Source organism: Eptatretus burgeri, chromosome 3, assembly GCF_056783735.1.
Source record: "Eptatretus burgeri isolate ZD-2024b chromosome 3, Ebu_testis_v1, whole genome shotgun sequence".
Lineage (NCBI taxonomy): Eukaryota > Metazoa > Chordata > Myxini > Myxiniformes > Myxinidae > Eptatretus > Eptatretus burgeri.
The window spans coordinates 112,576,085-112,603,333 of NC_140963.1; the positions used below are offsets into that span (position 1 = coordinate 112,576,085).

The window sequence follows — 27,249 nt, forward strand, 5'->3', positions numbered from 1 at the left end:
GTTAGCGTCAGTGTTCCAGACTCCCTGTTTTTTTTTTTGTTTTTTTTCTTCAGTATGACGGTGATGTTGACACTTCGATTTCTGGTGCGGTTATGATTAAAATCATTGAGCGGCAGCCTATTAATTATATTATATTATAACCGCACTAGAAATCGAAGTGTTAACATCACCGTCATACCGAAGAGAAAAAAAAAAAAACCAGGGAGTCTGGAACACTGACGCTAACCATTACATTGACGTGTTTCAACTTATGAGTAACATACAAGTAACGTACAAGTAACGTGTGTCAACAATCGTGTAACGTGCCTTCAGCACGTTACTCATAGGTTAGAAATAAGTTTCGGGTATGCTAAACATTACCTTGACGTGTTTCGACTTATGAGTAACTTACAAGTAACGTGTGTCGACGTGTGTCAACGATCGCGTAACGTTCCTACAACTTATGGCCAGCATTATGCGGAACGTGTGAGTCATACACTGGCATACGTCGAAAAATTTCAAGCATGGAAAATTTGTCTAACACCTCGGAGTACTACAACGTATGCCAGCGTACTACGAAAAAAGGCCAGCGTACTACGACGTATGCCAGCGTGCTCTTAACGTATACAAACTTACCCATAACTTATTCGATGTGTGCCAGCGTTTTAGCCAAATTTTGCATACGTCAGGCATATGCAGGGTAAATCGTCAAGGTGTGACAGGGCCTTAAGGCTGGGGTCTTTTATTCAAAGAGTGATGATTGCATGGAATAGACTCCTTGCAAAGGTAACAGCAGTAAATTGCTTTTAAAATTGAGTTGGATAAGTGTCTGGAAGCAGTAGGGACGGCTGTGGGGGGGGGGGGGGGGCTAAAACGTTGCCATGGTTGCGCAGGCCTGATGGGCCTCATGGTTTTCTTCTGTGTTGAAGTGATATATACAGTATCATGGAGTATGGTAGTACTCCATATAGAGGGATGATACGGGGAAAAAATGGCTGCCCATTCAAATGTGGACACAATACTATGCTTAAAGATTACTATTGAGAGAAGTCATAAGTATTAAAAAGCTATACCTTTTATTCTCGAACGTATTCTCAACTACCAAGATTTTAAGATGCCAGATTACATCGATGAAGTACCACGAGAGATTGCTAAATCACCATTTGTAATTTTTCTTCTTCTTCTTCTCCTCTAAAAATAATGTAAAACTGTAGCATGAACTAACTCAATAACTGCTCAAGCTATGATGGTGATGCCAATGTGAGGAAGTTACTTTATCTCTGGGCGAGTGCACACAACCCAAAATTCAAAACTAAATAAAACATTAATCGTTTTATTACAAAAAGAAATCAAGCATAAATGTGGACTCAACTAAACCAGGCCAGGATTGTGGGAGGGGGGAAAATGGACACTGGACAGAACCATTCCAAAAGAAAAATATATCTAACCCATTCACTAAATCAACTGAAAGAAGAATTAAAACAATTTACTCACATCGATGGATTTAATCCATACCAAAATAACGCAATATATATAAAACATGAAGCATTTTATCACTTTAAAAAATTGCAGCAAATAGAAAAAATATATATTAAAAAAAAGTGAAAAGATAGAGGGATGAAATCTCAAGAAAAACAACCAAACAAGGTCGGAATGACACATTTTGATGGCACAAACAGCTATATATATATATATATATATATATATATATATATATATATATATATATATATATATATATATATATATACATATATATATATATAGTGTGTGTGTGTGTGTGTGTGTGTGTGTGTGTGTGTGTGTGTGTGTGTGTGTGTGTGGGTGTGTGTGTGTGTGTGTGTGTGTGTGCCCATTTTGACTGTGCTATCATCTACATTCTGTCATATTATCGCTGTAACTTATTCCAATAACTTTCATTTTATTAGCCCCCATTGGACTTAGTCTAAACCAGGGGCTGATCAATTTGTTCTCAATTTTTGTGTCCATGCATGCGTGTGTGTGCGTCCGCAACCATATCTCGGACATGTATGGACAAATTTTATTTGTACTTTGCCAAAGACAACAAATGAGAGGAAACACATGCAAATTATTTAGTTTCGCGATGCGATCAAAGATGGCCGACTGGTGGCCATTTTAGTCGCAAATAAACCCGGTGTCGAACAAGTCTTCAATTATTTCTCAGATATGCATTTACCGATGTTGTTCAAACTTGGCACACAGATAACGAATCATGGCTTACATATGCACGTCATTTGCTTTTCCAAGATCAGATCCAAGATGACCGACGAGTGGCCATTTTGTTACTTAAAGGTATCCCGAACCATTTCTCAGACATGCATGGTCCGATTTTGTTCAAACTTGGCTCAAGCACAGTGCATGAGGACATACACGTGTGCCTCACTTTATTTTGTGATCTGATCAAAGATGGCTGACTGGGAGACGGGCGGCAATCTTAGTTGTACGTAAATATGGGCTCGCCCTTTCACACCACACAGTAGAATTACTATTAAACAATGGGAGCTATGACATTTTATGTCTTTTTTTACTTGTTTCATACGAAATAAGATTTTAGTTAGTTTGACCACTCACAAAAGTCCATACGACCTCATCACAGGCCAAAATTGAGAGCTTCCCCATAAGAAGATATCATGATTTGTATCATATATCCACATGATTGCATACATGACAATTAAATGTGCATCATCCATAACATATTCCATCATACAGTACACACCTGAACATCAATTTTAATGGTTGGACATAATCTCCCTGAATCTCATCACTCCTCGGCCACATGACCAAATCACAAGCCAAAATTGACAGCTTCCCCGTCAGATATCATTTGATGTATTATATCCACATGATTGCATGCATGCCAATTAAATGTGCATCCTTCATAACATATTCTATCATACAGTACTCATCTGCACATCAATTTTCGTCTGATTCGACCGTGATGGAGAGAAATTGAACGAAATACAGACTTGGGCATGAGCACTCAACTAAATGAGCTATCATATTGATATTTACACAAATATGTCATCAGCTTTTGTAAATACAATAAATAAATCGTACAACCAGGATCAATGTAAGCACCTACCATTTAATCCTTGCTCTGTGATGAGGTACTCAAAAGACTGAATGAGAGGCCAAATTGGTCCAGTTCCTCGAGGCTCCCCTTGTCTCTGCAACTCAGCCAGCAAAACTTCCATGCAAGCTGCGAGGGCCACTGCTGCCCGCTCTGTCAACCTACATCCTGGAATGGAATCCTGCATCCATCGGAAGAAGTGTCCAGGTGAAAGTGCAAGCAGACCACAACGCGAGGTCTTGTCTCTCCTCCGCTGCTCTCCTGTACTCATGAGAAACAGTGATAAGGCACGGCTGATTGCAGCAAGGCATCGCTTCACCAGCCCTGGGCTCAACACGAGGGTGACAGCTCCCCGAATCTCCTCTTCTGAGCAGCAAGAGAACATGGAGGCCAGTCGTCCAGCCTCATAAGTTAGGCGAATGAGTGGTCGATGGGCTAATTTGGCAAGCTGGTGCACAATCTTCTGACTGTGTGCTTTGCCTGTCCCCTCTAAAGCACGAATAACCTCAGCTCGACTCCATGGTAGGTAGCTGAGCTTTGGGAGCTGAAAAGGTTCAAATATTGAGGTCTGCGAAGAATGCAAGTGGTTTGGAGGTAAGGTTTGGTGATGGCTCCAGATCTCAATGTGTTCTTGATCTTCAATCTCTGCACCATCACCACCAACACGTTGTTTGTGTTCTCGATCTCCAGGCATTGTTTTGCTATAGGTTGACCTTAAGTCACCTGAAATTTTGATCAAGATCGAACAACAGTTCGATTTGTACTTGCTTGATGAACACCTCGATGTAAATGAAGGACAAAGGATATACCTTGGCCAAAAGACAAGGTACGGGTCATTTGGAAATATCGCTCTTGATTTGTTGAAATAATTGGTGGAGAACCTCTTGGTGATGATAAAAAATTGAAACAGTAGTAGAATATCAGGATGTTCTTCAGCGACTCGTCTTTCTTCTCTTTAATCCATTTGCTCTGCTTGTACTTTAAATTAAATCAACTGTTTCTCCAGCATCTTAGTCGGAGTATCCATATTATTGAAGTAATAAGTCATACTGGATCTCTTCTTCCAAGAGGTTAACCTGTAACACAGTGTTAACCTCTGCATGAATGAATGAGATCTCTGCTTTGAACACGAAGCCCACCATTGCACGGCGATGGCATCTGGAATCCAGGGAGATTCCAAATGGAGGCGGAGGTTGTTAAAAAGACAAACAAATTAAATGAGTAGGGAGGAGTTGAGTTGAACATATAAGGGTTTAAAAGGCTGGACGAAAATGAAAGACGTGAGTGTGACATCGAGATACCCGGTTGGTGGTGAGGGAAGGCAGAGAGACAGAGACTAATTGACAGGCAGACAAACATAGAAACAGAGATGCAAAAAGACTGACACAAAGGCAGACATAGGAAGACAGACGCAGAGAAGAATTTGAGGACATGTAGGATTAATTGTTATGGTACAACATCAAGTTGTTTCACTTACCGAGGTCGCCTTTTAATAAAACTGTCACATCACGTTGTCCGCCACATGTTTTCTTCACTTCTGTGAATCAGTTTTCAAAACCCTCTTCCACCGAACAAGCATCCTCAATTGTCTTTTTCGTCTCCCTCATTCCCCAAAGTTACTGTGTATATCCAGTCACTCAATGATTAATTCATAAACAGTGAAACAAAACCTCTCGTTACAGACAAGTGCGCAGGCACGCACGCACACACACACACACACACACACACACACACACACACACACACACACACACACACACACACACACACACACACACACACACACACACACACACACCCTCGGGTTACATGCAATCCAAGTTTCAAACAACATTCCTTGACGGTGTGACTGAACTCCATAAAAAGTGAAAATGCAAACAAAGTTCAGAAAGATTACAAAGTTTATTGATGTCCTTTCAGTCCTCGACAAGAAAAAGGTCAAGGTTATGAAGAAATGAAACAAGAGAGATGACCTAAGAGGGAAAATTAAATTGAAGACAAAGGTAAATCAGATAAAGAGCAACGCTGTGGAGTGAGAAAGGGACGGGCAGAGACAAAAGTAAGGTAGTTACAGTATTAAACATTTCATCGTAGTTCATAAAATACTACTGTCTCCCACAGGTTGTTGAGAAAAATAAACACAAGGACAGGCAGTTATGCTCTCCATCCAGCACCTTAATGTCATCATAACATGGAATGACTCGAGTATCAGTGAATGGATACTCTCTTTCTGACAAGTGGCAGGTCAGCTCAATAATTGGTCAGCCGTCCTCCAGCCAATTGCACAGCCAGCTCCTCAAGAAGACAGTCAACCAAATCATTTAAAGTCTGCTTCAGAGGGAGTCTGTCACCAAGCCAGTCACAGGTCGCTTGAACTGTGTATGACCTGAGAAGTGAATCAGTCAGTCATCTGAAACAGTCGGCCATTTAGACTATCCATTCACAGAGACAGAGAGACTCAGCCAGCCAATAATTCCGTTACATTGCCATCGGCTACGCTAACATAACACCTGAGACAACGCCAAAGTGACCAAAATGACCGCAATACTGGCTGGTTTTAGGAATTAACGAGTCAATGTTAATAAACAAACAATAACAAACAACAGATCCTAACTAAATTATATCTAGCAAAGGCTGTATAAATATTTACATAAGTGTTAATATTTGCAACCTGAAAAACTGCACATCTTTCAGAATGGTGATGAAAGCTGCCTCGGAGTATATAAACGCTCAAGTTGTTGTTTAGTTTATGTGATTAACACCGCAGGTTAACAGACTAACCCGATGCCTTTTCAGTTAGTCGGCAGGAAATCTGTTTGCCAAATTATATCTAATTTATATTATTGCACATAAAATCACTCGATAACAGAAAACAGTCTTTCATCGAGCCTCAGGAAGCTGTATCTGTTCATCTCTTCAACCGATTCTTCTGTATGCAACTTCCCTTTCACCCTCAAAGTTCGACATAAGACAAAATGTTTTGACGCTTGTTCTAGCATTGTGCTGTATTTAAATCGTCGGGTGTTCCAATTCACAAACCATGTCTGTGTGCTTTCCATCACGAGTCAATTTATTTTTATTTTTTGTTTTACAAACTTTTGCCCTTAAGGAACTCTTTCTTTCATGGGATGGATCACATTTTCCTCGAGTCCCACTTGTTTTGAAACAGGGGGAAAGCAATCAAATATGTGCGGAAGGGCGTGGTAGACAGGAAGGGAGGGAGAAAAGTAAACACAAAAGTGGGTTAATGAAATCCAGTGAGATGCCGATCACAAGATATGAAGAGAGGAAATCCAGAGGTAAAGCAGTAACATAGTGTGAAAGTAGGATGAAGCACTCATTCAAAAAGTAATGAATAAAAGTTCGAGTAAAGAACAAGACGTCTGGGGTAAAGTATGTGAGTAATAATTGGCTCCACGGGGGAGTACCACAGACAAACAACCCAAAAGGAGCAGTGCACAATGGTCACACAAGTTTTCAAAAGTTCAAAAAACACAAGTGATGGTGAGAATGACAAGAAAAACATCCCAGACCCATGCCCTCACTCCCTCCAAAAATGGAAGAAAGAAAAAAAAAATCAAAGCAATTAAGTGCAATGAGAGTTAAAGTGAATAAAAGAGTTAATGCAAAAAGTGACAGACGGAGGTAGAAGCAGTCACCAGCCATGCTACCTCTGGAGGAGCTGGCGCAGCGCTCTTTCCAGACTCATCCTGTGTCCCACACGCCTTACTCCTAGTTCCATCAAATCTTCACGGGTTAGTACAGGCAACAGAGAACCATCTATGTCATGATCAAAGAAGGACTTGCGAAGTTCTCCAAGACTCAGGCTTTCAAGCCATTCACCAACCTCCTGTTTTGTCCACAGTTTCACTGGGCGATCCAGGCCAAAAGCTGGGGCACCAGAAATACAAGTAGAAGAGGGAGATGGCAAAGACCGAGGAGTTGTCGGAGAAAGTGGTGACTGGACCCGAGGCCTAGAGTCCGAGATGTAGAGTTTTAGAGATGAGGGGCGTGGTCGAAGACCAGGTGGACGTGGGGCTATAGGAGGTGGACTGGACTGATTGAATGACAATGTTGCCTGGGAGGATTGTGGCGATTGTTGAGAACTCACAGTTGGAGTCACTGCATTAGGGCTGTGGCATGGCGATGAATGTGATGAATGACGAGTTGGACTCGTCACCCCAACTGGACTCCTAGGGGAAAAGCCAAGTCGAGACCAACAACAACAACAAAAACAAAGAGAAACATTTGCACAAAATGGAAAAAAGGAAAGGTGATTGAAAAGGGTCAGTTATTAGGCAAAAGAAAAAAGTGAACAGGTGAGTATGATCAAAATCAAAGTTCAGCTAATGAGGAAGGAATGTAGACAAAGTAAGAAGATATGGACATTGTATATCCTTACCGAGTTCCTGGATCTGGGGACTTAATATTTTTCGGAAATCCATCTCTTCCATCAGCTCGATGTTCACCACCCTCTTTCCTTTTGTCCATGTTGTCCATGTCATGAGCAGAGCTGAGCTGCTGCAGTCGTGACGTTAACTCGCTCATGACATTCGCTCGAGGATCACCAGCCTCAAGTTGGGTTTGTCGAATTGAAACCACTGCCACACCGCTTCTACATCAAGACACAACACAGAATGCATTTATTGATTGATCAGGCAATTATATTAATAAAACCATGCAGATGATTCAGATAAACAAAGAAGAATGCATTGCAAAACTCATGCAGGCATATGATTATATGAAGAGATCGAGTGTGAAAAAGTAATAAATCACAGAAATGAAAACATCACCTTGAGCAAGAAGGTTGAGGTTTGGACACTTCATTGGCTCTTTGAGTAAAAGAGCGCTGAGTTGGAGGAACTGGGGGGAGAGGAAGTGGAAGAGGAGGAGCAAGAGGAGGAAGAGGTGGAGCTGGAGGAGGAAGAATGGGTGGACGAGGGGGAGGGGAATGGGGAGGAGGAGGAGGTGGTGGGGGAGAGGTTACAATACTCCTTTGCAAAGGGTCTCGGTTAAATGTTGCAGGAATCAATCGAGGCTTGGGTGGCACTGGAGGCTTGTCGGAGGGGTGGCTGGTGAGTGAATGATCCAAATCCTTATTTGTGTCCAACACTGTGAGGTCAACTGAAATGCTGGAAACTGAGTCCATGCTTTCCAAGAATTTCTTCTTGGAGATAATTCCTTGCTCCGTCTTCTCCACATCCAAATTGACATCCTTTTCTGATGATGAGGCAGTCGGAAGCTGAAGGTCTCCTGGTAATAAAATTTCAGCGACAATGTCTGTACTGTGAAGTTGAGGCACGATTTCCATATCCTCAAGCCTCATGTCGGGAGGAGGAAGCTGGGGATGTGCAAAGTACCAGGGATGTAGGAAATGGGAAGAAATATAATGAGAGTAAAGGCATGGAATACATCATGGAAAGCAAGATAAGGCTTTTTCTGTAGAGTCTGAGGCTCAGTTAAGAGCTGCCACACACACAAATCATGCACTCACGTACAGACAGAGACATCAGAAAAACATGGCAGTTGACCTTGAGGCAATAAACTTCCCGGAACACACTGGGTGCCGGTGGCACCATCTCGTGGCAAGGCTTTTCTTTCTTTAGTCAGTGGAACACTTTTAAGGAGAAACTTCCCTCCCCATTTGGGATGCCAACCAATGGGGTTGGTCTATGCTCTATTCTATAAATGCTGAGCATCAAGCGAGTAAAGCAGCAGATACCGTCTTTAAAGTATTTGGTATTGCTGTGGGCTGGGTATCGGCGACGAGCACGACCGCGAGGTGGAGGAGTAGAGTCGGCTCCACCGAACACCCGGAATTCAGATCGTTTACCTTCAGATAACTCCAAAGGTACGGGTCCCTTACAGGACCGTGAATCGCCAATAAATAAACCGCGTGGGCACAGGGTTATTTGCCAAATTTCAAAATACCGAGAGGCCTAGGTGGCGAACTACCGAGTATTCACACCATCGACGGAGCTCGAACGGGACGAGCCGTAATCGTGCTCGACCCATGCGTAACCCGAGTGGATCGTTACCGAGGTCCTGGCGGTCCAAATGCCCCACTACTGCAGTAACAGCCTTTTTAATTCTCCCAACACGCACCGTGCTAAGCCAATGAAGGAAAGGACAGAAACGAGCTGAAACATTCAACAATAGGATGTTTATTTACAATAGGTGGGGAAGGAACACATAAAGGGCAGAGTTAAACTGACAAAAAAGAGAAATGGAAATTTATACACAAGCACTTGTACAATTCTACTTGAAGACAGGGCCCAAGGACACACACAGACGCACACAAAAATACCCAGAAAGAGAGATGGACTTCGAGGTCTTTATTATTCCTTCAGCTCAGAGGGAAGTCTTGCTGAGGGACGAGAATGTGGCTGGCTACCTGGCCTCATTCGCGCGGCTCGACGCCCGCACCTTCCTGGAGCACCGGTCGCCAGAAGACGGACCAGGGCAGCCAGACACAGACCAGCGCTAGCGACGAAATGAGGCCAGACCAGCGTCGAGCAGACCAGACCAGCGCTGGCGAGATGTGACCACACCAGCGTTGAGCAGACCCGACCAGCGTCGACAGACCGAGAACCAAAACCAGCGCTCGAGCAGACAGAGAACCAAACCAGCGCTCGAGCAGACAGAGAACCAAACCAGCGCTCGAGCGGACAGGGAACCAAACCAGCGCTCGAGCGGACAAGGAACCAAATCCAGCACTTTTTGCAGACAGACCGCAATTATTTCTTCTCCTCTACTTCATCGTCCTTCTCGGGTGCGGTCTCCTCATCGTGGCCTGCTCTCATTGGGCGGACCTGTGTCGAGGCTCCGCCCCCGTACGTGCTGACACGCACGTGTGCAATGGAGCCAGTGGAGGATGGTGGAAGGAAGCGAAGGCAGATGTCGTCGGTGTTGTTGTTGTTATAAAAAAATCCTAACTATCAAAACAACTCCGCAGCGCATGAGCATCCAATTCCCACTAGACTAGGGACAGGGCCCTAACTAGAAACACACACTTACCGATATAACTAAGCTACGGGGACGGCTGTCTGTCTGTCTGCACAAGGCTTCCAAATTCGTAACAGAATGACTCGGCCAGGGTTGGAATCAAATTGCTGACTTTCTAGACTCAGAGTGGATGCTTCAACAACAATGCCACTAAATCTGGTATGTGATGATCATTAATCAAACCGAACTTAATTTGCTTAAACTGCCTTAATGGCAAGAGCACAAATCATGATTAGGTAACACATGCCTGGGAATGTGAAAATACAACAAAGGAAATGTATCGCAATGTTTACAAGGAATCATCAATGAAACCACAAAAATACAAACACAATATGGCAACTATTATCTTTCGCAATAAAGTTTGCTAATGTCTGCTTGTCAAAAAATAATCAGAACTGATGCACCCATGGTGATTTGGCTTGATTACATACATGGGATGTTTTTGTAAGGATCGTTCAACTTTACAAAAGGCTCTGTGTTTGATTTTATCAAAATATCCAGGGTGTTCCAAGAACTTAATATATTGGTAATCACTCTGTCCTTTTCCCTTCTATCAAATGTCAACTTGGTGATGTTAGACAAAATAATTCCACACTCTTCTGTCCCTGATCATAACAATTGATTCCCGTATTTTCAAGTTTCTCATTGTCAAGCCCTCTTTGATGCAATCGATCCATCTCTTACATAGACAGCCTCTACTTCTCTCTCCTTTAACGTAACAGTATAAGGCCATAATTGAGTACTGGACTGCAGTTTGTTTGGCTTCTTTCTTTTAACATGGCCCAACCATAAAAGTCCGCATTTTTGCCTGATCAGCACTAAAAATTTTCATTGGTCGACCTCTTTTCTGATGGTTTAACTACTTAATTTTTGATGTTTGATCATCCCAAGATTTTCCTTAGCCAATTAATTTCTGTGACCAGTAGCATTCTTTCCTCTTAGTTTTGAAGGGTCCAGCATTCAGATACATAATTCATATAAATAATTTAAAGTGTTTGCGCATTTGTTTGTTACTCTTTCATGGCAGAACCGTAGCACCGAGAGGACCAAAGGTTTGGGTGTACGTACTTCAGAATCGGGGTAAGGTTTTAAGCTACCAAACGTTCCATTTTGAGGCTACTGAAGGCCACTATAAAGTGTATATTTGGATGTGGGGTCAGGCAGTGCTGCCGCCGGCACACGGGCAAACGCTAACCACAATGAGAAACAATAATTCCAATCGATTTCAAGGCACAACATGTGCCGGAACCCCGACGTAGCTTTTTCCCCCGTGCAGAATCGGGTACCCAGAATAGTTCAATACAACTGAAATCACAAATGTCTCCTACAGCCTGATTTTTGGTTAACCTTGAGATTGTCTTTGCTTTACAGATCATTGAATGTCACTGGGGTGAGCCAAATTCTTTACTTTATAACATATATCATTTGCATGAATCATTGTCGCTTACTGCTTACTGTGTCTCCTTTCACATAAAATCATGAAAAAATTACGACTTACCCAGCTTGATTTTAAGGTTCTCTTGATACCCTCAAAACAATGATAATAGGGAGACATAATTATATACTGAGCTTGAATCTTTATCTCTGCCACCAAAGGTGAACGAAGGTTATGTTTTCACCCCTATCTGTTTGTCTGTGTCTGTGAGCAGGATATCTCAAAAAGTTACAGATGGATTTGGACAAAAAAAAAAAATTGGTGGACAGGTTGGGTGTGTGAAAGAAGGAATTGATGAGATTTTGGTGAAGATCCGGATATGGATACGGATACTCAAATTTAACTGATTCTCACTATTGAGAGATTGGACCAAAAACGATATATCTCAGGATATCTCAAAAAGTTGTGGACAGGTTGGGTGTGTGACAAGGATGAATTGATTCAATTTTGTTGAAGATCTGGATTCAGATCCGGATACGAGAATTTCTTAATTTTTTTTAACGAATCTTCACCATTGAAAGATAGGGCCAAGAATGATATTTAGCATGATATGTCAAAAATTTGTAAACGGATAACAACAAATCTTGGTGGATGAGTTGGGTGTGTGACAAGAACAAGCCGATTAGATTTTGGTGTGTAACAAGAACAAATGGTTTGGATGCAGATCTTGCCTTTCAGTGGGATACGAAACGTAAACTATTCAGCCTGGCGGAGGTACGCGCTCAACCGAGTGCCGTTATAGTCTATCCCTGTTATAGACTTTGGTTATGACATCATTTCATTTTTAGACAAATTAAGTATCAGACTTATGTCATCTAAATACCCAAAAGTATTGATTATCAGATCATTTATGAAAATATCTGCGTCCATGTACTAACTAACCAATTTTCCATTATCGGCCTCTATTAACTTTAGTCATTTCTATGGTGCTCCATACAATCTTAAGACTTGCCATAATCCTTTCCTGCCAAACTCTGTCAAAGGTTTTTTTGCAATCGATGAAGTTGTGAAAGTTGTGAGTCAGGCAGCATTCTCAATATCATATTTGTTCAAATTATTACATTGTGGTAAGAATGAACTTTTGGATGATTTGTTGAAGGATTTGGTACCATTAATAATCCAGAGCATCTGGCAAATTGTTCAGCATTTCGAAAATTGAGGACACCATTTATTTTTCTTCTACACCGTCAACTTCATACATCAAAGGTGAAATGTTCGACCAACTTTGGAAGATGGCTCTGGAAATATTGTATTACTTGATATATGATCATGACCAAAGGGCTATTTCACATAAATATAGTAGTCCACAAAATTAAGGGCAACTGCACTTAGAATAGAGACATACAATTTACTGCAAGTTTACAATAAATAAAAGCTATCAACATCATTATCAACGTAATTTTGTCTTTCGTGCCTCACCTCCATTTGTGGCAACAGGTTTTCCCTCTGTAAAAAGGGAAGACCATTGTGGAAGGCAAGAGGAGGTGGCAAAGGATCTGTAAAGATAAAGTCTTCTTCTCCATCTTCTTGTGATACCCTTGCTGTAACTGCTGTTTCGGTGTTGTGGATTTCCATCGTGGCGGAGTGCTCAGAAAGTTCGAGAGGACTCTGTGGCTCCAAGTCATTAGTCAATTCTAGGTTGGGGGGCAGAAATAAGTCTTTAAACAAGACCACTGCTCGTTTTTCATTTTTTCTGCTTGCTTCCTCGTCAGTAACCATCTGAACTGGACTTTCCTGATTAAATTGTAGCACACTTGACTCCATCTGATGCATCATCTCCATGACCTCCTCACTCCTCCCGTCTTCTATTTCCTTGTTCTGTTCTGTTTTTGTCTTATCATCACTACTATCTTCATTAACTTCCTGTTTTTTCGTTTCTTCTTCTTTCTTGGTCTCATGAACCTCTTCCTGTCCCTCCTCCAAAACATTGTTTTTTGCAACATTTAAGTCAGCCTCTGCTTCATTCTGTTCCATTATGATGATTCTATTTTCAACTTCCTCCATTCGCATTTCCTGTTTTGATAACTTTATATTCTGCTCCACTTTCACTTCCTCTACATCCATGTTTGCGAACATCTTCACAACCGTATCTGCTACTTGCACCTTCACTTCCTCATGATTTTGTGTCTCTCTTTGGGATTCATTCTCCTTTCTCACATCAAGTATGTTTACCGGCGTTTGTGCATCTGTTTCATGGCCACACGTCTCCTCTTCATCTTTCTCAATTTCTTTGTCATTCACTTTCACACTGACATCTGGCGCAAGGCCACCTGCTCTCTTCTCCTGCTCACATCTCTCTTCTCTCTTCTCTTGAACACATTTCTCTTCCCACAAGTCCTTTGTCTTCTCGTGGCCTTCCATCGCTTGATCATCTTTAATTGAAACATTTTCCACGCTCATCTCCTGGCAATCATCAATCTGTGTGTTGGCTGTATGGTTATTTTCCTGTTTTGTATTCTGCACAACCTGCCCATTATTTTCCTGAATCACTTGCAGCATTCCCTCAGTCATAACTACCTGTTCCATATTTTGTTTTTCAACCAAAACTTGGGACTCTTCATGTTTATCACTTTCATTGACACCAGGCCTCGTGGTGTTCTCCAGGGTGAATCCATGAAAATGCTCCTCAACACTTTGCTCATCGACCTGCTCAAAATTAAGCCCAATAACATCTCCAACCCTGTCTTCAGCACTCTCACAGATATTATTTCTTTCTTTCTGATGTTTCTCTGGCAAAGACATGTCATTTCCAGCAATTTTCAATAATGCCTTCCTGCCATTATTATCTGGTGATGACAATGACGGTGAAGATGATGGGGATGGTGTTGGTGTGACCTGCCGAAAACCATCAAGGAGAGCCACACTCGGGCTTTCTCCTGGCGTTTCGCTTCCATACATCCGAGTCAAGGAATGCTCTGTAGAATATTGGAAGAAACACAGCAACGAAGGAGAGTTCATAAATTAGTCGAATGAAATACTCGGGTAAAATTGAGTGATCAAAGCAATTAGACAAACCTGTCAACAAAAATATAGTACAGGTAGTAGTCGCAATGATCTAGTAAGAGAGATAAATAAATAAGCAAGCATGGACAAAGCAAACCTCGGTTTGGTGATGGAAGATCAGAAAGCATGGAAGGTTCAAACGAAGAATGTGGCCTTCCAAGGTCAACTGGAGATAGAGGACAAAGGTAAGGATCTGAGGAGTGATGTTGCTCCCAAATCCGACGTCTCAGTGGCTTTGTGGGAGCAAGCGCAGCCATATCGGGTTGGCCTACATTTGCGTAAGGATTTTCAGAAATTAGGGGTGCTTTAGTGGGACTCTCTGGTGGAGAAGAGAGAGGAGGTGGAGGAGAAGGGAAAGTTGGAGAGGAAAGATGAGATGGAGAATGTGAGAAAGAAGGAGATGAAGGACTAGAGCTGGGGGGGAAAGGAGGAGAAATGGTGGAAGGAGTTGGTGGCTGAGGTGGAGAAGGAAAAGCTGAGCAGAAATCTGTGGAAAATGCAGGAGGAGAAGACAGTGAAGGAGCAGGAGATTGGCATGGGGGTGATGTAAATGGAGGAGAAAGTGGGAGAGAGGATGTAATGGATGAGAGAGCAGCAAGAGGTGAAGACAATGAAGGAGAATGACAAGGGTGGGCATACGAGACATACGATGATAATATGGGCTGGGGTGGAGGAGGAGGAAGTGGAGGTGAAGGAGACGAAGGAGGAGAACTGAGATGAGACAATCGTGATAAAGAAAGTAAGGAGTGAGAGGGAGATGGGTGAATTTTTGGGGGAGATGTTGGCGAATCAAATGCAGAAGCTGGAAGAGGAGTAGGGAGAAATGCAAAAACAGGAACATGTTATCTTGTTGAAACAAATCTTCTAATTTACCTTCACAATTCTTATGCATAAATCCAAATGTCCATTTTTCATATCTACCAAATTAATTCTTATCTTCACCTATGCCGTTTCATACCCCTTCCCCTCCCTCACCTATTTCCCATAAAATGTTGCATGAGGTTAGATCAGAAGTGCAGTATAGGTATAAATAAGTCCATTCTCGTCTGAAGTTTATTGTTTGGAGCAATACTACTCAGCTTTCACTGGTTTATCACTTCAACTTTTCTCACCATAACCATAACTTTTCTCTCTTGCTCATCGTTTGTGTAGCTGTACCTCTGTGTCTTTCTGCTCCATATGGCTCAAAGCTTGAATGGCGCCATCCTCCATTGCCAATACGTGAGGCCCGTGAAACACGGTTAGTAATGGGAGGTGGTGGGGGTGTGAAGGGAGGTGGTGGAGGAGCATCAGAAAGAGTGGGAGAAGGTGGAGGATGGGGGGAATTACGAGGAGAGAAAGTAAGAGAAGGAGAACGAGAGCAATATTGAGTCAGAGAGTGAAATACAGACTTGGGACTATCTTCTGAACAGCCTAAAAGGAGGGAAAAAGAGAAAGGAAAGGGCCAAGATCATGGAGTAACAGTGATCCAAGGCTCCTCCATAAGGTTGAGATCACTGTTTAAAAAGTACCAGCTATTTCTAGAATTGCTAATTATACAAAATAAGCAATTATACTTTGGATTAAACGTGACACATAGAACAATTTTCCCCATTATGCAAATTAGAACAATAATTATCTCCCATTAAACGAGTTATTAGATGCATTCTATGTTTGGTTATGTATTATGTCATCTATTTGGCCAATTTCCTCAGCTATGTGAGTTTGTTAGTTATGTTAGTTCGATTTACCAGTGCAAACGATAAATTTGGCAGACCAGTATGGTGTGGCTCCTGTCCAGCTTCACTCGAGAAAAGACTACAATTTGGCATTAGGTTTGTGTTGAAAATAATATAGAACTAAGCGACAGCTCACCAAGGGATTTTTGCCGGGTCATGCCAGGTGGGAGAGCGATGACTGGACCAGACGTCTCCACCAGATCAAGATTTGGTGAAGTGACAGACCCTTGTCGTTCTAACAGGGACTGCGTGGAGGAATGGTGGAAGGAGTATCATTACTGAGTAAACTATCAAAGTCACTATTGTACTTTTGTAGTGCAATTTCTGACTGGGTTCATTAAGGGACAGTGTAAAAATGGAAATGAGTGGAGGATTCTTCAAGTTGTCAAAACTTTATATGAAAGAGATACTCAAAAGAGTCAATGAAATGCACATTTTTGAAATATCAAAACTTAATGTTGCAGGTAATTAAGAAAGGAATCAGGTACAGGTAGGCCTGGTGTTGGCTCAATGATTAAGGTGGCTGACTTAAGATCCGAGGGTCTTGAGTTCAAGCCCCTGTCAGGTCGTTGAATTAACACCAGGTAGGGTTGACTCAGGCTGTCATACTTCTGATGTTGGCAAAATGAGCACCAGCATGTTGGTAAAGGGGCATTGCATCAGTGGCACAGCCACACCCCCAGAAAATGATGTCGCCAAGCAGCCACAGGCTGTAGACGAATAAATAAAAAAGCTACAGGTAAGGCAAAGAAACAGCTTCTTTCCTCTCTGCAGATCATGATAGAATCAGGAGCTGCTCAAACAATTGGAATGCCTTTCATTCAACCCTGACATCCCACAAACTCACCCTGTCTCTCTGAAGGACCTTCTGGCAAACCCTCTCCCATCTACTACCTAAACACACCACTTGAATAGGTTAACCCTTTAAGGAATAAGGGACACATATGTCCCAAAACTTTAAAGTGGTGTATCTCCAAGATTTTCCCCGCAATTTTAGATAACTTAATGTTTGTACATTGGCAAACATTATAGCTAACAATGGATCAGAGCTTTTGTCGCTTCCATAATTTTTCTTTTGGTTGTTTTTCATTTATTGCTGTTTATAAAACCTGTATTTTTCGTCATGCATGTTCTTGAATTTCAATTTTTTTTTAAAAGAAAGAAAATTAGCCAAAGTAATAATAAAATTGGACAAATCTGAAAATTACTTTCAAGATGCTTGTGGTCCTCATAGGATTAAGCCACTCTAACTTTTGGGTCTCACCATCAGCTATGATCTTTTTTTGGGAGACCATATATTTACAAGATCCAAAGCCAGCTGCCGAAAGGACATCCTTCTCGTGCAAGGTTTTATCCTTGGCCAGTCCGAACTTTTAACAACCCACAAGGCCTCAATTTGCAGCTTGATGGAGAACCGCTCTCCCCTTTGGGATGGCGACGCTGCCTCATCACACCTTTCCCTTTCATGACGCCATGGAAAGCAAGGCCCTCAAAGTCATTGAGATCTCTCACGACGAAGCCGTGTCTCGACCTGTTACTTTCGCATTGCAAAAAGGTTGGTAGGCTCTTTGTATCCTCTGCCCTCTCTTGGCTGTGTCCCTCCCAGGTTTCTGCAGGGCATACATGGTCTACCATCAATGCTCTTCTTGTTAAACTTCCAAAATCCTGACTCACTGCTCATCATTACTCACTTGTTCCTCTTTTCTCTCACCTGTGGAACCAACTTCCCCAGTCTGCTCAGTCCCATTTTGTTCAAAACAGATGTTCACCACGACCTCAGGGCATCTGCAATTCATGCTTATGATCTCTCATACCCCCCAAATGACCCCCCATTCCCAAGCACTCCCCTTTTCCAGGTCATTGTGCTTTCCCCCCCTCTCCCTTCATTTGTTAGCTGTTGTTTGGTTTGTTCCTTTTCTGTTTCATCCCCACCTCTTCCTTCCTATTCTTGCTGTTTCATTCAGCTTGTGTGCACAGCTTGTTTTCCCCTTCTCCGTGTATCCTTCTCTCCCACTCCTTGATCTCACTCTCACTTGTACTCTGCCGTTGGTGTTTCCCTCTTTCCGTTTTGTTCACTTCCATTCTGCTTTAGCTCTTCCATGAGCCTCTAGCTATTTTTATTGCTGTACTGGGCTATAATATAATGTAGTTGATGGACAAATTGGAACTAAATTTGTCTAACGTTGGACTTCTGGGTCGGGGTTGCTCCACATTTAGGTTGGAGCGACAGCTGCTCCTTCCACCTCAATCAACGTTAAGTTGTCTGAACCGGATCCGTTGTGTTTTTTCCATAAAATTTTTGTCCCTGTGTGCTGTTTTCCATGATAAATCGTACCTTGTTGTCGATATTGATCAATTAATCAATTTTTTCTTGTAGCTAAGGCCTACTCAGATAGTCAAGAGTTAAATTATTTCAGTTTTGAGCTTGTTTTCTGATTAAGTTTCTCTGTTTTTTTTTTGTTTTCGACAAAATGTTGTCCTTTCTGCCTTTTCAATGTTTTCCTCCCATGGCTTCAAATAAAAAATCAAACCCCAAAAAAACTCTTTCACTCCAAAACACTTCTTGTGCATTTCTCTTTTTTTCTCTATCATTTTCTCAATAACTTCATTGAAGAAAATGCTTCTTCCTTCGTCCTTTAAAAGCTTTTTAAAACATTTAAAGTTCTTCGCTTTTCTTATTTCTGTGGCATCAGCATCCCAAATGCTTCATTACAAACTATTCGTCCTCTTCTTATATTTAACAAGACATATTTTGCAAACCTGTCTCGCACTGAAGCGCTTGGTCCGTCATCCATCTTCCGGTTCGTACAGCACATTTCTCCGTGTATTCAACAAAAATTTCCTTCCACCCATCCCATAATCTTTATCTCAGAATGATAACTATGGAAATCTTGAGAAGTTTTGTTTGCAGAGGTTGTCTGTACACAATCCATCCACTTCACATTATTTTACAGTGTCAAACCCCTGCGTGTCAGTCCCCTACCCCACATCTCTTACAAGCCTGCATCCTTACAATCCAACCCCTTTCTACGTGCTTGTGTCGTACTCTTCAGCATCCCTCCACTTCAAGTCCCACCTTTCTGAATCCCCCTCACCTCACCCTCTCCAAGCTTCCCCCTCACCCCACCCCCTCAAAGAGTCTCACTCACTCCACCCCTCAAAGTCTCCTGCTCAAAGGTCCCCCCAACCCACTCCCTCGATGCTTCCCCCTCTCAGCTTCTCTCTGTCCTACCCCCTCTTGGCTTCTCCCTCATCCTGCCCCCTCATCATGTCCCCTCGACTGACCTCTCTCCTCTTACCGCCCCCCCATCCCCCCAATATTGTCCTCCATTCAGCACCTTCATAGCATCCTCCCCCCATTCCTCACCATTCAAGCTTCCTTTTGCTTCCTCCCCTGTCTTTCAATGTGTGAACCTCAAACATCCGAGGCCTCCATTCCAATCTGGCAGAACTCTCAATCCAGGCTGCTGCTGAAAGCCCATCTGTTTGACGGAATCCTTCCTCTCACAGGATGTCGCTGACTCATTGGTGTCTCTCTGTAGCTATTGCCTCCTCCGATTTGAAAAGCTTGATCCCCACCTGGCAGCAGTGTTGCTCTTCAAATCAAGAACTCAATTTCTCCCCATCAGTGTACCGATCTTACACTTTCAAACCCCAGGAGTACTTTTGGCTGTGACATCCCCTCCACTCCCACGTCTGGTTTGTCTGTGTTGTCGTGCTGGTGAGCTTGACAGGTCACTTACGCAGATTAGGAGAGACTGCAAGCAGCGATCTCTCTTCAGGGCTGGTCTCCCATATCTACTGCTGCTGACATTAACTCAGCCTGGGAATTCTTCCACAGAAACCTGCTCTGTCTTATGCCATCCCGTCTACAGTTATCTTACTCTTCTTCCCACCAATGGTACACTGAATCCTGTGGTGAGGCAGTTACTCTCAAACAACTTGCCTTCTCATCCTAGAAGGCAAATCTAACCAAGGGCAATCTCAGTGCAGTCCAAAAAGTCATGCAACAAGTACGTGTCGATTCTCAGGAAAGCCAGAAAATAACATCTGTCCAACTTCAAGAATGAACATTCAAACTTGCCTTCCTCCTCCAAAACCTCTCAGGACATCTCCACTCATGGCTCACAGACTTCCTCTCCTGTCGCAGTCAACGTGTGGCCCTAAATGGAGTTCTTTCATCCCCTCTTCCAGTACAGGCTGGAGTTCCTCAAGGTAGCGTTCTGGGCCCTGTTCTTTTTATGCTTTTCATCAATGATCTCTCCAACTCTGGAAAATCCTCTTTATCTCTTTGCTGATGACTCCACCCTCTGCTGTACCATCTGTCATCCTTCAGATCAGCAAGCAGCAGCTTCTTCACTCTCTGCAGATCTGGATAAAATCACAAACTGGTCCAACACGTGGAACATGTCTTTCAATCCAGACAAATCTCACACTCTCACTATGTCTGTCCGAAAGGACCATCTGGAAAACCCCCAATCTACTTTCTCAACAATCCTCTGGAAGAAGTCCTTTCATTCAAGCTTCTGGGTCTCGCTATCTACCATGATCTTTCCTGGGAAAGCCACATTTCCAAGCTGGCCTCCAAAGCCAGTCACTGACTGGGAATCCTCCGTCATGAAAAGTCCTTCCTTGGCACACCTGAGCTCCTGACCACTTACAAAGCTTTCATCTGTAGCCTGATGGAGTACTGCTCTCCCCTCTGGGCTGGTGTGCCTGCCTCTCACCTTTCTCAGCTTCACCCTGTGGAAACCAAGGCATTTGGGATCATTGGTATCTCCTGCAGTGAGGCTGAGTCTTTGGGTCTCTCATTCTCTCTCACCGCAGGCTTGTCGGTGGTCTTTCTGTCTTATACCGTCTCCTCTCTGGCTTCGCCCACCGCCCCCCCTGCTCCATCTGAGATATGTCACCCACATATTTCCGCAGGGAGCTCAAGGTCTGCCAGCAACCCCCTTCTGGTAAAACTACCAAAATCAAGAATGACTGCTCACCTTCACTCTTTCATTCCTCTTTTTTCCTGCCTTTGGAGAAAACTCCCACACTCTCTTCAATCCCACTCTTCCCTCCAAGTCTTCAAAACAGCTGTTCACCACCACCTTTCATCTTCCCCCATCCAAAACCACGATCTTTTCTCCCCCCCATTAATCCATCCCAAACCCACCTCCTTCAAATTGCCTGCTTTCCTTCTTGAATAGAAAGTCCCTGTCGTGTAAGGACCTGAAAGTCCCTCTATTGTCCATCTTGTTTTCCCCCATCCATCCCACCCCATCCTTCTCCCTTCCACAGATCTCCTCATGTCTCTGTTCCACACTGTTTTTTCCTTCCCTCTCCCGCCCCTCTTGCCTCCTGCTCCCCTTGCTGTACATTCCGTGTGTTAGCTCTTATACGAGCCTCGACATTGAATTGAAAAAAACCAAAAAAACATGCATTAATAAAGTTCCCTTTTTTATTTCAAATTTCATGGCTACCTCTTCTATTGTTTTCGTCAAGTTTAATTTGAGTACAACGCGGACGTGGATAGGTTTTGCATTTTGGGATGCTTAATGTCGTTTCAAATTTGCAGTGTAGTTGAAGATGCCTTAATCAAAAGAAACCTGGGTACATCTGGAGAGGATTTTAAAGTCATCATGACAGTTTCTAGGCAAACAAACATCCAGGTGTGAAGTCATGCGCGGTCATGCACCCAGAGCGAGAATTACTGAGTCACAAGACCACAACACAACAACACCATTAGCAAAATGAAAGACAATTTTTTTTTTGAAGTCCACTCTTATTGGGAGCCAAAAAAAACCCAATACAATCAACCATGTTTCCATCAAAAGTGGATGTGTAATTTTAAGTAGAACCAACCTGTAACGGTGCAACCCAATGCATACCGTAATCTCTGCGGAAGTGATGCGACGACTCAATGGTCGTGGCCGGACAGTAGCTGCTTGTGCATCTGCATGGTTGCCATGGCAGTGCTCATTTGGCTCCGTTTCCATCATTAGCATCTCATCCAACCTCTCTACGCACAAATGCATGCGTACGCACAAACGTCAGAAATTGATGGATTCCTGAGTCGAACGTTGTTCGATGACTGCAGTTAACTCAACGAAAATGTTCCATACATGTCAGCCACGACGACAACAGCATAAACGAGCACGACAACACTCAGAGCAGATTCAACATGCAAACTCCAAACCAATTTGCAAGCTCACAGAAATCACTGTTGGCAATGTGCATGCACGTAAACCAGTGGAGCACAATATGGCTCCTTGGATGATAAGACATTGCTATAAGGAAAACTTTGAAGAGACAAGACTACAAGACAATTTCATGGCTACGTCATCGCACATTTAATATCCAAGGAAAGAGATTGCCACAGGGGCAGCACCACAAACAGAGGACATAGACTGTACATTACCTTCTGTGGCACTGTCGGTCGCTTGGCAGCATGTGGGTGGAACAGAATGCGACAAAACGGCAGTTTCAGCGTTAACACCTTTTCCACGTTTCTTCACAAGTTTTAAAAGCTTGCCAACATGCTACTCGGATCGTCGCTTGGTTTTAGGAAGTTACCTTTGACCCAAATCTGTATCCACAGTGTCTCAGGTTTGGCCATTTTGACATCATGTCTCATGGTTATCTCAAGTAACCCGAAAACCCTCAAATAACAGTGAATAAATCAGATTTCAGCAGATTCCAACCTTTCTGCAATGGTCTTCTTTGGTTATAAATCTCCATGATAATAAATGAGAGGAAGCAGAGGAATTCACTTACGAGCATTTATCTTAAGAAGCCGAGTTAGAATTAAAAGCATTTAATTGTCAAGGGTTTTCTTTCCAAAGTGATAAATATGCGTCATTACTGTACAATCCCTCCAATGATGTTAATCAATCAGTGCTGGAGTTCATGGGAAACAATAACAAACACATCACGGGCTATTGTCGTATTACATACATCTGTAGAGCGCATACCTCTGCCACGCTGAACAGTTGACATTTTGTATCCCACTGATATGCCGGATCTGAATCTTCACCAAAATCGAATCAATTTGTCTTTGTCACACACCCAACGTGTCCACCAAGTTTCGTTAGAATTCGTTCACAACTTCTATTTTAGATATCGTGCTGTGTATCGTGTGTGGCCCTATCTCTCAATGGTGAAGAATCATGACTTAGAAATTCTCAGATCCGGATCTGGATTCAGATCTTCACCAAAAATTGAATCATTTCTTCCTTGTCACACACCCAACCTGTCCGCCAAGCTTCATCCAAATTTGTCTGAGTTTTTGAGATATCGTGCTAACAGACAAACAGATAGGCAGATGGCCAGACAAGAGTGAAAACATCACTTCTTCCACCTCTGGTGGCAGGAGGTAACACAACTGAAGAAATTTACACTACCACCCCCCTCTCCCTCCCTCCCTCCCTCCAACCATCCATTCCCTTTTCTCTCTCCTATATTTTCTTCCCAAACTCTTTCCTAACACATCCAACTCATATTTTCTTGCCTATTCTCTCATTCTGTTAATTTTCATACAATTACCCTCCCCCACACCACCAATTCCAGTCCCACCTCGTCGGCAGGTCCATAAATTGGCAGGGAATACTTGTGTGTGGCACATGGAAATACCATGGTGGGCAAGCTCGTCTCTCTTTGCAGGTGGAATATAAGAGGGAATCCCATTGCTGAAAGATGACGAAGGAGGGGACATCAAAATGAAATACTGTGGCAGAGGACACAAGAATAGAACACGAGAATACAAGAGAGGGGGTGTGGGAGCCCCATTACCACCACGTCCAAGGTGCAGCACACCCTGCTGATGCAACACACCCATCAAGTGGGTAGCATTCAACAGATTCAATCCTACAGGGGAACAATTTCAGAACCAGACATCTCAGTGGCCAGCGCAATATCAACTGAATTATCCTGCCATCTCTTACTAACCCCAGTCCCCCCACCCTCCCCCACCCAACTGTCTTGCCATCTATGAAGGTCCAAGTAATAATCCGGTTCAACTCTGCTTAGCCTCTGAAATCCAATGCAATTTGACACATTCAAGCTGATAAAATATATAATCTTCCTGGCACATACTTCTGATTTCTCAGTGACTCCAAAACTGAACATCCAATCACCATTGTGATGTCATCACAGTGTTCACAAATGAGAGCATCTGCTAATTTCGACAAAAGTATCAGATACCTTATAGCAAAAGATAAAAAATAGACCAATTTCCCATCCAGCGACTCCAAAAATAAAACACCCTTTGATGCAATCCCAGAGAGAAATCTCAGGCAATCGAGCATTTTGGAATGGAAAAAAAGAAGAACCTACAGTATAGAAGTGGAGGAAACACTTCAGACTGATGTGTTTGGCATTCCCATCCCATATAACCATGTGATCTGTATGATTATAATATGTACAAGCTCCTCAAGGAGCCTGAGACACTGTAAATAAGAAAAAAAAATTAAAGATCAGAAAGATGTTGACAAAGTGCTGTACCCTGCATTGATAACAACAAGCAGTCAACCTGAAGAAGACAACTCAATGTGATATTAATGCAAACAGTCAACCAAACATCTTTGTGGATGCAAACAGATATGTTGTTTCTAAATGATGCACAACTTCTCCAAATGGGCAAATGGACATCCTTACAATTGCACTTCTCATCTCAATACATAGCATGAACTCATAATGGCCGATTGTGATTTTACAGCTTGTGCATTTTTTGCGGGACATTCCCGAGATGAAATATTAGAGGTTTTATATAAATTGTTGATGTTCCTCACGTTGCCAATAATCGCATCATCAAATGTTTCATCTGGCCATTAGATTTTAGAATGCATCATCAGTCGTTGAACCATATTTAACGATTGGCAGCTATACATTTAAAAAACTTCACAAGTCGTGGATGAAGACCACCCGGTGGTCGAAACATCAGACCTGAGGCTGGTCTACTAGACAGCAACATGAGTTGGTGGTGCCCTCCATTTTAAGTTGGATCTTACGAATTACAACTAAACCAGTTTTGTGTGAATATTGATAGGTCGATCCCCCACCCCTCCAAAATAATATTTTTTTTAAAAATTGTCAAGACAAGAAAACAGATGAATAGGAATAGAGCTGTCAATTGGCCAAAAAAATGACTTCCCTTCTAAGGAACTTCGACGCAGGAAGAGGCTATTCGACCCATCAGAGCCTGCACTATTATTACCAACCCATGGTTGTTTGTCCGTGCTCTGTCCTTTTAAAATGCTGAGCATCAAGTAAGGAAGCAGCACGTACCATTTTTAAAGTCGTTGCTCTAACTCAGGGGGGTTCAAACCACCGACCTCCATTCAAACCACTGACCTCCATTTAAACCACCGACCTCTATTCAAACCACCGACCTCCCAGATTCAGAGCGGATACGCTAAGGGGTCTAACTATTACACCACCAAGGCTGGTAAATAAAGGGACAAATATAAGTATGAGGTGGAGAAGAGGTAAAATATGGGAGGAATTTAAACTAAAAGACACCAACAGTGGTGAAAGGAGGTTTCAGGAATGTGACAGGAGGGAGAAGAGAGTTGGAAGGTTGAAAAGAGAATGATAACCAGAGTTGGTGTCAAAGCCACCCAATGCTCGCCTGTTTATACATTTATCGTTTTTAAAAGACTCGTCTAATAATTAATATTTTTTTATAAAGCATTGCAGTGAAGTCTGATCCAAATAATTTTAAAGCAATATATGTATTTGTATATTGTAATCAGTAACAAGAGCGCAAGTGAGCACAATATACGCCCGAACAAGAAGGTATATAGAGAATTGCGCTACTACAAGGAAAACAGCATCCTGGTTGCCATGGCAACCACTTTAGATGACGAATGTATGTCGCAACACACCGTCTGTACCTATGTACCAGGTATGAAACGTGAAAGTTGAAAACTTTGGGAGTTAGAGTGTGGACAGGAACAGATGGAAAACAGCATCCTGGTTGCCATGGCAACCACTTTAGATGATGAACTTATGTCAGGACACACCGTCTCCACAGTCTGTAGCTATGTACCAAATATGAAACGTGAAAGTTGAAAACTTTGGGAATTAGAGTGCGGACAGGAAAGGACGGACGGACGGACGACAGGCATCACATAATACGCCCCGATATATATATATATATATATATATATATATATATATATATATATATATATATATATATATATATATATATATATATATATATATATATATATATATATATATATATATATATATATGGCGTATAAAAAATAGTGTGGTGCATAAAAACATTATAAAGGAAAAAATAACTTGCACCAAAAACTTAAACATTTTCACGCTGAAGCTCACGCCGGGGGTATCGGTATCGCTCTCTGTTCTTCGAACAGGCGAGCTAAAAATGAGAAAAGGCTGGGGGGAAGAGTGGTTCAAAAAAACTCTTCCATTTTTCTCTTAGAATTTTTTTTTACATGAGATCTGATGATATTCTGCCCAGATTCCTATCAGATTTCATTAGAGATCATATAAGACTTTTGTAGGGGTAATGAAAGGATTGCCACAAAGCACAAACAGAAAACACGATGAGGAACTAACCCAATTCCTCCAGCTCAGCAGTAAGAGATTTTGAGCGAAAACTCAGTGCCGTTGAAGGAGCTCGTTTTGGAGGAGGAGGGGCTGTTGGAGAAATCGCAAATGTCGATTTGGTTGTATCAGAATATATCACAAAAGAATGTAGATGCCATGTCAAACTGTACATTGATGTGTTGGGAGAGTGATGAGGAGAGCGAGCAAGCATTGTGGATGACAGTCAAAAAGAGTAAAGGTGGAGATTATGGGTGGAGAAAATAACGATGAAGTACAAGTGATGAATAGTATGACTTGACTCGTACATTAAAAGCTGAGAGGTTTGAGCTAAGTCATCATTATGGATTACCTGGGCGACGGGCAGTGACTGTTACGACATTGAGTGCAAGACAGTCACCAGCCTGACGAATCATATCAACCACTTGTCTATGTCCCAGCTTGACCACATC

The 27,249-nt window shown here is 42.5% G+C and overlaps 2 protein-coding genes across 14 annotated transcripts in view; both read right to left on the minus strand.

Annotated features, from left to right (window-relative positions):
• Positions 1-4,263, minus strand: part of LOC147030751 (ankyrin repeat and BTB/POZ domain-containing protein 2-like) — a 74,203-nt gene extending 69,940 nt beyond the window's left edge. For 2 of the 4 annotated variants that reach the window (XM_085875133.1, XM_085875131.1), the window contains exon 1: positions 3,083-4,263. In XM_085875133.1, the coding sequence (XP_085731259.1) occupies positions 3,083-3,764 (682 nt within the window). In that variant the 5' untranslated portion in view covers positions 3,765-4,263. The remainder of the gene's footprint in view (positions 1-3,082) is intronic. The other 2 variants (XM_085875134.1, XM_085875132.1) reach the window with 2 other exon arrangements.
• A 690-nt stretch (positions 4,264-4,953) lies between these two features.
• The window catches only part of LOC147030752 (uncharacterized), a 227,503-nt gene continuing 205,207 nt past the window's right edge, over positions 4,954-27,249 (minus strand). For 9 of the 10 annotated variants that reach the window (XM_085875120.1, XM_085875123.1, XM_085875124.1 and 6 more), the window contains 11 exons: positions 27,150-27,249; positions 26,810-26,890; positions 22,638-22,658; positions 22,108-22,238; positions 16,368-16,476; positions 15,672-15,926; positions 14,611-15,315; positions 12,930-14,425; positions 7,864-8,411; positions 7,473-7,685; positions 4,954-7,263 (listed from right to left, as the gene is read on the minus strand). The exon at positions 27,150-27,249 is cut by the window's right edge and continues 12 nt beyond it. In XM_085875120.1, coding sequence (XP_085731246.1) covers positions 6,738-7,263; positions 7,473-7,685; positions 7,864-8,411; positions 12,930-14,425; positions 14,611-15,315; positions 15,672-15,926; positions 16,368-16,476; positions 22,108-22,238; positions 22,638-22,658; positions 26,810-26,890; positions 27,150-27,249 — 4,185 coding nt within the window. In that variant the 3' untranslated portion in view covers positions 4,954-6,737. The remainder of the gene's footprint in view (positions 7,264-7,472; positions 7,686-7,863; positions 8,412-12,929; positions 14,426-14,610; positions 15,316-15,671; positions 15,927-16,367; positions 16,477-22,107; positions 22,239-22,637; positions 22,659-26,809; positions 26,891-27,149) is intronic. The other variant, XM_085875122.1, reaches the window with a different exon arrangement.